Source organism: Rhinatrema bivittatum, chromosome 9, assembly GCF_901001135.1.
Source record: "Rhinatrema bivittatum chromosome 9, aRhiBiv1.1, whole genome shotgun sequence".
Taxonomy (NCBI): Eukaryota; Metazoa; Chordata; class Amphibia; order Gymnophiona; family Rhinatrematidae; genus Rhinatrema; species Rhinatrema bivittatum.
In genome coordinates this window covers 190531736-190546085 of record NC_042623.1, presented here as the reverse complement: position 1 = coordinate 190546085, position 14350 = coordinate 190531736, and the positions used below count along the sequence as shown (strand labels likewise).

General features: G+C 45.0%; 1 protein-coding gene across 4 annotated transcripts in view; it reads right to left on the bottom strand.

The window, feature by feature from the left end:
• Positions 1–14350, bottom strand: part of IL1RAP (interleukin 1 receptor accessory protein) — a 136116-nt gene that overhangs the window by 53101 nt on the left and 68665 nt on the right. For all 4 annotated transcript variants that reach the window (XM_029615978.1, XM_029615981.1, XM_029615979.1 and 1 more), the window contains one exon: positions 11570–11735. In XM_029615978.1, the coding sequence (XP_029471838.1) occupies positions 11570–11735 (166 nt within the window). The remainder of the gene's footprint in view (positions 1–11569; positions 11736–14350) is intronic.

The window sequence follows — 14350 nt, the reverse complement described above, 5'->3', positions numbered from 1 at the left end:
GGAATATATCATTAGGAAAGGGATGGAGAATAAAACAGAGAATATCATAATGCCTCTGTATCGCTCCATGGTGCATCCTCATCTTGTGTTCATATATCATACACACACAGAATGCTGGGGATTATTAGGAAAGGAATGGAGAATAAAACAGAGAATATCATAATGCCTCTGTATCACTCCATGGTGCGACCTCATCTTGTGTTCATATATCATACACACACAGAATGCTAAGGATTATTAGGAAAGGAATGGAGAATAAAACAGAGAATATCATAATGTCTATCGCTCCATGGTGCTACCTCATCTTGAGTACTGTGTGTAGCTCTGGTCACCACGTCTTAAAAAAAAATATATATAGCAGAATTAGAAAAGGTACAGAGAAGGACAACCAAAATGATAAAGCAGATGGAACGAGTCCCCTAGGAGGAAAGGCAAAATAAGTTAGGACTCTTCAGCTTGGAGAAGTGACGACTGAGGGGAGATATGATAGAGGTCTATAAAATAATGAGTAAATGTTAATCAGTTATCTACTCTTTCGAAAAGTACAAAGACCAAGGGTCTGTGGGAACGAGCAGTGATTCCCATAGGCCTTGAGACATGAACTAGTCTGACTCCAACCTCTCTTAAAACATAATCTTTATTCACACCTTCAATCATATACACCACAGAGGACTGCCTTTACCTTCAGACAGTGTACTCTCTCTACTCTCAGCTTGTACTGCTTCATCTCAGCTCAGTGTTTGGACAGTATTGCGATACAGGAGCTGCCTTCCACCCGGAGACCTGGGCTTGGTCTGGCTATCACCACCTGGATCCCAGCTCTTTTTCCCCAGTCTCTCATTCACCTGTCCCACAGGATCCTACCCATAGAGCATACTCTCTTTAGTGGATTTAAGGTGGACCAGGCGTCTAGCCTGGTCCTGCACAGGTAAACAGGGGAACCCTAGGGGCAGTGCCTCACAGGGACACACAATGAAGTTACTGGGTAATACATTTAAAAATAATAAGAGAAAATATGTTTTTACTCAACTGATAATTAAGCTCTGGAATTTGTTGCCAGAGGATGTGGTGAAAGCTGTTAGTGTAGCTGCGTTTAAAATTGGTTTGGACAAGTTCCTGGAGGAAAAAGTCCATAAACCATTATTAAGGTGCAGTTGCAGAAATCCACTGCTTGTTCCTGGGATAAGCAGCATGGAATCTACCTACCCCTTGGGATGCTGCCAGGTACTTGCCATGCAGACATCACGGTGATACATATAAAGCATGAATACAGCATAGATAAGAGCGAATCTTCATCAAAACGCATGAAAGCATCACTCTGATACACATAAAATATAAATACAGCACAGTGAGCTGAACTGTACGTTAAGGAGGTGGTGTTTCACAGCAGTGGGGGTGTGCTTTAACTCAAATCATAAAGATGTAAGAATTAAAATATATTGGTACAGTAAAGAAAGGAAAAATGTCAGGAACAATGACTGTTAGCTAAGAGAAACAGATAAGTATGAGAGAAAATATGTGTGAAGCTTGCTGGGCAGACTAGATGGGCCATTTGGTCTTCTTCTGCCGTCGTTTCTATGTTTCTATATGTTTCAAAAAAAAAAAAAAAGGCAGCCTGAGAGCTCAGACTCCAGCAAATTCAAATATAGAACAATCTAGCTGGTGCTGTTGCTTCAAAATACCAGGGTAATTCCACCCACGGCTTCTGTATGGAACATTAAAGCGGGAACAAGGCCAAAATAATAAGTTCTAATCGGGTGCCTGTTTGCATATTTTTTTCTGTTCATTCTCTTGTTTTTTTTCCCCCTCCTGGTTTGGTTCTAAAATATTCTGAAGGGGAGTCTGGGATGGGGTGGGGTGAGGAAGGTGCGACTCTCCCTGTCAACAGAAAGTCACCCGCTCTTTTCAAAGCCCATTATTTATTTATTTAGACATTGTGTTTTCCGCCACATTCACTGAATGACTGAAGGAGGCAGAATCGCGTCTACACATGCAGTTCTCACACCTCAAACGGAAATGAATTGTGTTTATCATGTCATTTCGAACTTATATTTATCATTATCTTTTCCTATGTAGATAGCGTGCGCGTACTTTTAACACATGCTAAAATGCTTTAACGTGCCACAGTGACACAAAAAACAAAATTTCCTTTTTTTTGCTTGCATCTTTTCAGAGGTGAAATGCACAAAATAATATAACTAATAGCACTGATGTTTTCATGTCATTTAAGAATGTCTGCTCCCCTCTATAAAGTACTGAAAATAGACCTTCTATGCTATGACATACCAAAAAAAAAATTCATTGCATAAAAAAACATTAAGATTGCCATCTACTATTACTATGTTGAGTTATTGGTTGGAAAATACTTTAACATGTTCAGTTATTATACAGTAAAAATTAATCAGGGCATAAGATAGACAATGCCTATCCTAATGTACGAAAGTTTAGGCAGGTCAAATTGTATTTTTCAATGAATCTCTAAGTGAACAGAAACTGACAACCTCTACATGGTACAAAGTTAAACAAGACATTCTTCTGCAATATTTAATGCAAAATTACTATTTGCTGATTTTAACGGACTGAAAATAAAAAAAAAAAGTGAATGACATGCAAAAGTTTAGACATCCTTCCAGTTGATTCATTACTCCTATTTTAAAAAATGTATTAACAAGACCCAAAAACTGATTGACTCATTAGGCCTTCAGTTAGTCAGATGAAGACAATTCTATGGTTGAACAAATACGCTGACCCTTCTTGGATTGTGATCTTGTTGTTCTGTCTACTTCCAATAACCATAGGCTCCTCAAAGCAGATGTCTTAGTATTTACAAATGAAGAAAAATTAACTCAAAGCAGAAGGTTATAAAAAAAAAAAATATCTCCAAATGCTTCCAGATAGCAATTTCAACTGTCAGAAACATTGTTAAGAAAGGGAACTTTTGAAATCAAGGCAAGATCTGGAAGGCCAAGAAAAATTTCTGAAATAACTGACGAAAACTAGATAGATCTGCAAAATAAAAACACACTGGGAAATGACCTACTAAAAAGTTTAGCTGACACTGGAGTAACTGTCCACATATCCATTATACAGTGTTGCTTACATAATGATCTGCATGGGAAAGTTGTCAGAAGGAAAACCTTTTCTATGACCCCCATCACAAAAGTGAACATCAACTTTACACAAAACAAAAGCTTGATAAGCCTGAAACTATTTGGAACAGAAATTGGTTGGCCACAAACACACAACATACATTAAAAAAAAAAAAATAAAGGATGAAGCATTTGAAGAAAAAAAAACACCTTGCCTATCCATTAGGCATGAGGATGGTTAAACAGCCCCCTGTTTTTTTTACACGCGCAGGGGAATAAAAAAATCTGGCCGAAAAATTCTAGGCATATTGAGGTCAATAATTAAAGACCTGCTGAGAGAGTAAGATAACCAGCAAAATTTATCTTAGACTGAATGTCCAGCCAATCAAAATTTGACCAACTACATTTAGTGTGACTGGATATTTTAAAAAATAAACAACATAAGTAAACAAAATAAAGTTAGCCAGTTAGCACTAAAATCAGCAACAATCAGTTAAGTAAAAACAAAGACTGTCTGGCAGCAAAGCATCCTCCAGCCCAGATTTAAAATAATGAGGGTCCCCGATAACCCCTCTCCTGGTCTCCTCCCTCCAGCCAAGAGCAGGTTTCGCTGGGGTGGCAGGTTTCCAAGGAGTGAGTAGCTGCGTGCACATTTTTTTTTTTTTTGAGTAACAATTTCTTTTAAATCAACAATTTTTGAGTGCCAGCGTTATTTCATTTCTGTATAAAGCATCAGACCAGAAGCGGTGAATAAGCACGCGAGCGACCATGTAAAACCTGCAAGCGATGATCTGAAATGTAGGAGCCATCACTCACCTGCCCGGCCTAGAGGGAACTAGGGGGGGGGGGGGGGGAAGAGCTGCCAGCCCAGCTGTGGCATCCCCCCTCCCCTCCCTCCGTGCCAAAGGAAAATACTGCCGACAATCCCCCACTAAATCTACTGTTCCTCCTGACTAAAAGAAAGAGTTATGCCGGGGGGGGGGGGGGGGGGGAGGGGACCCTAACAGCCCCCCACTGCAGGATCCTTCCTCCCATCCGAAAGTAAATAACTGCCCACCACCTCTAACACTGCAAATGCTGCCACTTCCCAATCCTACTCCTCACCCGCTCCTCCCCTATATTTCAGCAAAAGCCCAAGTGCATCGGGGTTCACCTTCGTCCTCCTCTATATAAAACCCCAGCCCAAGCCAGGAGAAATAAACAGGCCTGCAGCTTTCTTGGCAGCATCCAGCTTTTCCTGCGAGAGCAACCAGAAAGCTTGTAGGCCCTTCCTTGCTCCCCCATGGCCCTGGGGGTTTGCAGAGGGTGTTTCTCACAGGCTCGCTGTGTGGGTGTGGTAAGACCCAAGGCCAGTATCCCCCCCCCCCCCCAGGCCACTTCCCTGGAGACATTGCAACCCCTAAGACACAAACCACCACCCTCACACACACCCCCCATCAGAATCCAGAAATAGGTTTATTAGCTACTCCTTTACGCTTCAGAAAGCAATGCAGCAGAGATAATGCACAGATATAGCAAAGGCAATGGTTATAATAATAATGCAGCGCAATACTTTCCTTACTGTTGTTAAAAGGGCCCAGGAACGTAGCAAGGCTCTGTCACTTCTGAACGTTGGGGAGGCTTTCCCCCTCTCTCTCACCCATGCCTCGGTTAGTTATACCCTTCTCGTCTGCACCATGGAAAGAATGTTTTGAGAGACACATGCAATCTCCCAAAACATAACCCAGAGTGAGAAACAAGAGTCTATACATCTGTTTACTTCACCCTGTTCTACAACCACATGACACAGGGTGGGTGGGAGAAGAGTGGGAAAATTATTAAAGCAAGAACAGAAGGATTCTAAGCTGGCTTCAGGGAAAAGCAGGTGCAGGTGACCTCACTCACAGGCCGATACGGTACAATGCACTCCGACGGAGAGCACTGTTACACGGCATTTGGACGCACGTTTTCGACGCGCTAGCATCACCCCTTTTTCAGTAAGGGGTAATAGCGCGCCCAAAACGTGCGTCCAACCCCCCCCAAACCTAATAGCGCCCGCAACATGCAAATGCATGTTGCAGGCGCTATTAGGTATTCTCGCACGATACAGAAAGTAAAATGTGCAGCCAAGCCGTACATTTTACTCTAAGAAATTAGCGCCTACCCAAAGGTAGGCGCTAATTTCTCCGGGCACCAGGAAAGTGCAAAGAAAAGCAGCAAAAACTGCTTTTCTGTGCACCCTCCAACTTAATATTAAGTCGGAGATCCCGAAAGTTTAAAAAAAAAAAAATAATAAATTTTGAAACAGGCCCGCGGCTTGAAAGCCGGAAGCTCAATTTTGCCGGCGTCCGGTTTCCAAACCTGTGGCTGCCAGCGGGTTTGAGAACCGACGCCGGAAAAATTGAGCGTCGGCTGTCAAACCCGCTGACAGCCGCCGCTCCTGTCCGAAAAGAGGCGCTAGGGACGCAGGGCCTAATTTAAATACATTTTTTTTTTACTGTATTGTGCGCACCGGAGAGTGTCCTGTGTGCGCGCTGGGAGAGCGGGCGGTCACTCGCTCTCCCGCGTTTTTTTTTTTTACTGTATCGGCCCGATACTTTGCTCCAGGAATAAGTTTAAAAAAAAAAAAAAAAGAGACAGTCCGTGCGCTTAAGGTAACAAGTACACACGGTCCTTTCACCCCCTGCCCTCCAGTGAGGACGGTTTTAGTAAGGGCTGTTTGACATAAAAAAAAAAAAAAAGTATATCTAACATAAAATACCTTTGAACAAAAAAAGAAGAAAAAAAAAAAGCGAAAGCCCACAACACATGAACGACAATAATGAGGCGAGTTCCAGCGACTGAGGTGTAGTCGTGCAGTTTTTATTCTTGTTAAAGGCAGGCCCAAACTCATTAGACTGGGTTGCGGGGTGGGGGGAGAAGGGGGTCAGGAAGAGGGAGGCTGCGTTCCAGGGAAAGAAGAACCATTTAGCGATCCAGGGACGGTCGTCACACGTCCCTGCAGCCCCACCCCCGACAGACAAAAGGCTAAAACCAGAAACCTGACTAGACCACAGGACACAACTTCCAGCGCAACAAAAGAGAAACGGGCAGTTAACAGGGAGGGAGATTAATGCAGCTCGATACCAATAAACTTCTATTGTACCGAAAGAAAAGCAGCAGCGGGGCAAGTTACAGCAAAGCTCGTCTCCCTGATCTACGCTTCTCATATATTATTTAGCAAAAAAAAAAGCATAAGGGCGAATGTCGCCTTGTCTTCAGGTTTTTTAATTTATATGTTTTTGGCACCGTATTTTTCTCCTGCTAATCTGGGTTTCCAGCTCCTTCTAGAACTGGCCTCCGTCAGAGCTAGGACAACCAAGGGCTTTCGTTCACCACTAACCCCAGGTTTCCTCTCAGTTTTTTTTTGTTTTTTTTTTTAATATCACTCCCCCACCCCAATCTAGCTCAGCCTTCACAGCAACAGTCCTTGGCCAGGGGTCCTATCAGGATTCAGTGCGTGGGCACCCTCGGTCTCACCACGGCTATCCCCCCCACCCCCGGATGCCTCCGCACCATCCTTAGTCTGGCTGGGTGGAAGCCGGGCTCGGATATCAAAACTCAGTTTCTCACAGGGTAGCAACAGGGCACTGCCACGACGGAGCCGACAGGCTTCGGGGGAGGGGGTCACAGCTGGCTTGGCCAGGATTTCTAATTTTACTCCCATCCTGCTGCCAGTCAGTTTGGCACTGCTGAGGAAAATCTGGCCCATGCACTGCCCTCTCTCTCTCAGCTCTGCTTAGCTTAAATGTACAAGCAAGCGTTCAAAGATTTATAAGGCAGCAAGTCTTCAAACAACATCACTAGCCCTTCGGTACAATTAACCAGCCCCCCCCCCCCCAAGCTGCAAAACCTGGAATTTTTCTCATGTTGCTTTCCCCAGATAAGGCAATTTCCAACAAACGTATGCAGCCATTGCACTGAAAGCTGTCTGCAGCTTCATGTAAGAAGCCCACCTGGGTCCTGCGGACTCCGTGTCTGAAGCACCAAGCAGCCAGTGCTCCGCCGAAGCTTAGACACGCAGCTCACGTGCCCAGGGCTGATCAACCCCCTGGGTGGGTCTATCCCCCCCTGCATTCGTGGAGACGCAGATCCGATTTCCCAACAGAAAGCAGGCCCACATCGCTCTACAAAACCAGAGGGTACAAAAGCAGGGCTCGTTCGGCCTCTGTGAGATGACCCGGTGGTAACCCCTTTCTGTGCCTTAACCACAAGAGCGAACCCCGTCAGGGCCGGGAGATTGGAGCTGAGCAGGAAATGAATTATCTTATGGGCAGCAGGGGACGTGCAATCTTCCCGGGCGCCACTCAGCTCTAAAAATAAAATGTGCACGCCATCGGAAGCCTTCAGAAGGGCGAGGCAGAGAACGCCGGACCCCTTCGAACCCCGGCAGTGACTGCCGGAACTTGAAACTGGAAGGCTCGATACTAAAAACCTTGGACCCAGCCGCATCAAATGACAGCAGCTCGCAACACCGACAAAAATCTGGCTTCTCTGCTCGCAGGCGTTTTACTACCTCCAAACTCTCCTGAAGACTCCCAAGCAGCGTCTTCGGACGGCTTCCGGTGCGGCGCTGCGGCCCCTGCACTGCCCCTCCCCCCACCGTCAGGCCTGCAGGGGCCCCTTTCCAAATGACATCTGCTTCTTCCTTCCTTACGGCGCGGCTGTGATGCAGGCCCCCCCCACCACTAGACTGTGGCGCCCACCTCGAAGGTTTCTCTTTAGCAGCTGCGGAGTTTAACACACGGCGACTCCTGAAATTGGAAGAGTTTTTCCAGGACCCCATGAGCGCACGCCGTGACCTCGGACGTCCAGCCAGGTGCTCAGGTTACGGCGTGCTCTCATGCACCTTCACTGCCTTGAGCGCCCAAATTGGACGTATAGGCGTACAGGCATGCATTCATGCACCTTCGCCGGCGGGGACTGCTGGAAGCCGCCTCGCATGGGGAGCGCCCGATCCGCCCCGGGGCTGCTGAAGCCGCTCTCGCCGCCGGCTTCCCCCGGGAGGCAGGGAAGCCGCGGTGCGCCTCGGGAGGAGGGGAGAGAGGACTGGGGCTGCTCCAGAGCTGTCAGCGCGCCCGCACGGGAGACCGGCACTCATGGACGCCCTTCTACTGCTGCTGCTGGGGGCTTGCGTGGCCGCCGCCAGGGCAGGTGAGCGGGGGAAAGTTTGCCTGTGAAATTTCGTCTCTCTCTGCTGGGGCTTGCCTGACGCTTGTCAAGCTGGCAATCCCCGATGCCAGAGCGTAATACAGAAATTATTTTTGCCCTGCGCCTTGCTTTATTTTTTGTAATAATTTTTCCCCCTTGTGCGAGAAGCATTTTTTTCTGTGGATTGGGTTGGTTTGGGACTGGGCGGCTAAGTTCACCACACTAATGCCAGGGTAAGGGTAGGCAGTAAATTAGCAGGTCAAAGACGCGGCAAAACAGTTGGTTAAAAAGGCGATAATCGGGGCGCACGTTACTGTATCGGAGGGAATAGCTAATCCGATCGTTTACATATCATATACATGCCGCGGGCGGAAAGGGATACGCGTCGATTTCAAGAAGCGGTAAGGACGCGTAAACCCGGATACTGAATCGCGGGTTAGACATACGCCTCCAAATTGTGCGTACAAAGCGGGTTAGAAACAGGGTAACCGTGGCCGCCCTTTACCGTATCGGCCTGCTAGAATTTCACCTTTTCAGCGTCGCACCTCCCGGCAAAGTATCTTAAAGGGAATCTATTACCAAGTTTCACTGGCTATCGTGTTTCCACGCCGGTCTGCGAGGGGAGCTCAGTTCTATGACGCCGGCAGTCCAGGGAGGATTCCAGCTACCACGGAAACCTATTGAAGTCCCCCCCCCCTCTCCGTTAATGTCTGCTATCACTGCCACAGCATGTGCCCTTGGGCAAGTCACTTCATCTCCATGTGCCGCTGTTGATGTAGCTATAATTGGGTTATAAAAATTAATGGCGTAATTACGAAGACGTGAACGTGCCATCCTGAATACGAAGTGCAATCTAAATCTCAGCTTATTATTATTAATGAAACTTAAAAGCAGTATGCATGTATATAAGCTCTTTTCATGCTAACGCAATCTCAATTTACATTATAATCGGAGCATTAAAAAAAAACACCACAACACATGCAGCCACCTCCCAAGTTGGATGGCCAACCAAACTCCAGGCACATGAGCTGCACGACAGCTTTGAAAAAAGCAGAAGGAATAATGTAACTCACCAAGGGAATAACCTGACACATGGGGGACAATATTAAAAAAAAGATGAGCCCCTAAATTTAGGCTCCTATTTTCTGCCAAAGCCTAACAGGTGAATTTTCAAAAGGATTTACACGTGTAAATGTAACTAATATCGTAGCAATTTTCAAAAGCCAGCACGGACTACTGCAATGCCCTTATGCTAGGACTACCTGATACGACATTAAGACCACTGCAAATACTTCAGTACACAGCAGCGAGAATACTAACTGGAAAAAGAAGGAGGGACCATATAACTGAAACCCTAGCAGAGTTACATTGCCTACCAATTGAACACAGAATTAAATACAAAACCCTATGTATCATTCACAAACTAATTTATGATGAGAAATCAGACTGGATGAACACAGCATTACGGGTACACACACACTCCACACAGGAACCTCCGATCAGCAAATAAAGCATTCCTAACCATTCCATCAGTTAAAACAGCAAGACTGACGCAAGTGAGAGAAAGAGCCCTATCACTAGCAGGACCCATAATCTGGAACACAATGCCTCCAGAGATCAGGCTACAAAGTGATCTAAAGACATTCAAGAAAAATATAAAAACATAGCTTTTTAAACAAGCATTTTACAAAGAGACGAGAGAACAGAGAAATATTTCAGGAAAAGAGAGAAAGGTACCGACACACAGTCCTTAGGACTGTACAGTAGATTAGTCTATGAACTCTACACCACAATAAAACATAACTATAATACTACGTGTGATAAAACTACCGGTGTAAGTACCTTGGTACAATTGGTCATGAACTACTTCGCTAATAACTATGTCTAATGATATATTGTAACCGAACCTTTGACGGCACCTGTTAGAATGTACTATAGTACACTTTCACCTACATTAAATATGTGCCTACATGTAAACCGTCGCGACAGTATTTAACTTAGCAACGGTACAGAAAAGTTTTTAAATAAAATAAATTTAGCCCCGTGTAAAGTGGCACTTATGCGAGTAAAACCTACGGACAAATTCAATGGCAGATATAATAGCAATTTTCAAAAGCCCACTTACAGGGGTAAAGTGCATTTACACACGTAAATCCCGATTTTAAGCTACCAAATGCTTTTGAAATCAGGCCCTAAGTTTTTAGCTGAAAATTCATATAATTTCTGGACCCTGAAAATCTGGATCCTAAATTTAATGCCTGCTATTCCTGCACTTAACATTTAGGAGCTTAAGGGCCTTTCTCCCAGGGATGTGCATTCGTTTAGAACGAATTAGGCAATTTCAACAAAATTGTCCAATTCATCCTGGTTCAGGAGACCCGAATCCCGAAACGGATTTTTCCCGAAATTCGGGAAAAATTCATTTTTTGAGTTAGCACAGGGGGGGGAGGCACAATTATTTAAAAAACAAAAAACAAAAAACCCAAACCAACCCTTCAAATCTACTTAATTACAATTCCTCCCACCATCCCGATCCCCCCCCCCCCAAGACTTACTGAAAGCCCTGGTGGTCTAATTGCTCCTTCCATGTGACAGGGGCCGACCAATGGCACCGGTAGCCCCTGTCACATGGTAAGGGCAAAGCGCCACCAGCGCCATTTTGATTAGTGGCAGCCGACGGCCCGAGAGGGAGAGATCGCTCCGGGGACCCCTGCTGGACCACCAGGGCTTTTAGTAAGTCTTGGGGGGTTATCGGGATGGTGGGAGGGGTTGTAATTAAGTAAATTTGAAGGGTTGGGATGGGTTGGGGGGGGGGGGGTTTTCGGTCCATTCCCGAAAACAAAAACGAAAAACTTTTCGGGTTTGGGAAGTGGACCGAAATGTCCACCCCGAACAAACGAAAACAAGCCAAAAAAAAAATAAAATTGTGCACATCCCTACTTTCTCCCATTCTGTGTCTATAGGAAAATCCTTTATAAAATCGGGTCCTAAGTTAGGTGGCAAGAGCAGAAAATCAGTGCTAGGCTCTGAACGTGGTTTCCCCACCCTAAGTCTGCCCCTGTGCCCACCCACCCATCCACCGTTTAGGCCCCTAAATTTAGCTTAGTGAAACTAGCAGCCTAAAAGTAGACGCTCAGCCCTAGTACAGTTTTCAAAAGGGCCAATTTAGGAGCCTACCACCAAATGTTAGGAGCCTACCTCCTTTGAAAATTGGCCACATTATGTTGTGTTACAGGCCCACGAGCAGTGGCATGGCCTGTAGCAGAGTACTAGCCTCGCCACAGTACCTTTCATGCGAATTTTTTCCTTACCTATCACTTTCACAGCGCTCGTTCTGGTGAGGTTATACGTTTTCCCGTTTTCCTCGTAGGTCACAATACAAGTGTAGTTCCCTTCGAATCGTGTTCGGACCAAGGAGAACACAAGAACAGGGCCCTGTGGATATCGCTCGGCATAATTGAACACTAGATTGCAGCTCTGGGGGAAAAAAAAAAAAAGACAGAAACCATCCTGAGAGGCGAATCCCACGGAGCATGCAAAAAGGTCATTTTCAAAACCATTTCCACAAGTAAAAAAAAAAAAGTGCTGTACACAAGGAAATAGACTTTTTTTTCTTTTCTTTTAAAATCGCCCATCCAGGATCTGGGTAAAAGTACACAATATGAACTGTATGCATCTGTTCTTATCCACAGCGTGAAAAGAAATTCTTGTGGGCAAAGGTGGAGCGAGGTTTGACCAACGCGTGCACCTTCTTCTTGACAAAACTCTGCACACACATTAGCAGCCGGAAAGGTGTGCAGATAGTTTTCCTGGGGTAATTTTCAAAGCAAAAAGGACGCACGTGCCTTACCCTAGAAAGCCGGTGTAAAGTCTGTAGGTAAAAAGGTACCTGCATAACCTTACAGTAGGAATGCCCTTTGTTTCATGTCATTTTCTAAAAAAAAAAACAAAAAAAAAAACGATAGAAAACACAAAATTGTGTGCTTTGCTTCTATCATTTTTAGTTGGCACTATTTGCAAAAAAAAAAAAAAATATATAGTGTGCACTATTTCTGAAACCTAAAAAACTGATTAAAAAAAACTAACCAAATATATATATATTGGGAAAAAAAACTAAATGACAACGGAAATTTGCCACCAAATGACTTGAAACAACATAACATGAGATGGTTTGGCCTCCACACTCCTATTTTATAGCAGTGCGGGCAGTTATAAAATTATCTCCTGGGAATAACACATTGAAATCCCAGAGAATCATCAGGGGCAGGCTAAGGAGGTCTCCGTTTTAAACTCCTGTTCCACTGTTCTTTTGCTGTATGTAGGAGAATCAGAAACAAATCAGAATCCTGCAGCCATTACAAAATGCGGTGTCCCAGCTTGTAACCCCCCCCATGTGATTACAAAGATCGGCGTTTCCCCCTATTCTGAATTTGTTTGCACTGGTTACCTGTTAGGGCGAGAATTTCTTTTAAAATTATTCTTAGGGTCGGTAATTTTAAAATGAGTGCACGGGTGCCCATATATGTGCACATTTTCAATCACGTGCACAATCGCGTGTGCACGATTTAAAATACACCTAGCGCGTACATGTGTGCTCCTAATTTTAAGTGGTTACACAGGCAAACGTGGTCTGCATGTCTTCCTTAGGGCTTTGTTGTCTTTAGCGCGTGCACATAAGCGGATTTTAGAACATCCGCACGTGAAGGACAACCTCTGATTGACCAACGAGTCCACCAGTTTACCAACCCCCCTCGGGTTCTTCAGCCTGCACTCACCCCCCCCACTTTATTCAAACCTCACAACCTGTCATTTTAGGCCTGAGAAGAAATTTCTGCAGACTCAACACCTGATCGAGAGCAGAAGTAAATATACGCAGCTAACAGCCCGCCGCGCACTGCGGCCGTTGATTTCAAATACAAAATTCATGCACGCAACTGGTGGGCCCGACCGAACGCTCTCGAGCATGCCCGAACCACCCCGTTCCTTTTTCTTTGCGCGATTGGCTGCCTGCACCCACACCCACGCGCATGACTGGGCATTATCAAAATAAGAGCTGCTTGCACTCGGCTGAGACACCTCGGGTATATGGGGCCTTTTACAAGAGAACTCTTAAAAGTCACTCAAGTTTTTTTTTTTACCATTTTTACAAATGGCCGCCCTTCGATATTTGATGGAGCTTCTCTTGCCGTACGCTCCTCGAGGTTCAGTGCGCAAGGACGAGTCAACGTTCTGGTTGTACCCCCCTTTAGAAAAGATATGTTCGCTGCTTCTGTAGTTGGTCCCCCGCTGTGGACCACTATCAGGGGAACTTCATGACATCTCCGATTGCCAAAGGTTTCGTAACAGCTGTCGGCATACTTCTTAGACAAGCATTTGGATAATTGTATATACTCTCGTTTCTTTTTATATAATCCACGTACAATTTTGTTTATCATTTTGTTATTCCTTGCTTACAATGACTGCGAGTTTCAGTAAGCAGGTAATAAAAACTGTGAAAAAAATAAATACGTTGCAAATCCCTTTGGAGTGGGCCATGACACTCTTGGTAACTCTACCTGTCACACAGACACCAGGTGAAGGACATCTTTGGGCACCAGAAACTGCAAACTGATCCGTGGGACTGGCCACCTTCAAGGTTCATTCAAGTGACGGGCACACGTCAAGGCTGCAGTTCATGGCCAGCTGGAAAATATCTGAATTGGGAGTCTTATTCAATGGGGCCCAGCTGAAAGGGCTAATGATATAAAACTGTGGCAAAATTTCCACTCAGTGAGGTTCTAAGTTTCTGACACTGAGCCCAAGGACAAATTATCAAAATTACAAATGCTGAATTCACTTTATCAAAGAGTTCTGCTAACGATATAGGACTGTCCAAGATTCGTAAATGACTGATGTGCCCTGGAATAGCACAGTTCTCTATCCAAGTAAGATTAATCTCCTGCTTAACCAAAAAGGTAATACACTATTTTTTTTATTAGTCATCAGAAAGGCGGACGGCTCGCTGTAAGCTTAATGGCTTCCATAGAGCATTTTGCTTCATTTAGCTAATTGATCATTTAGATCCGAATTTCAATTCATTCCGTGATTATGGT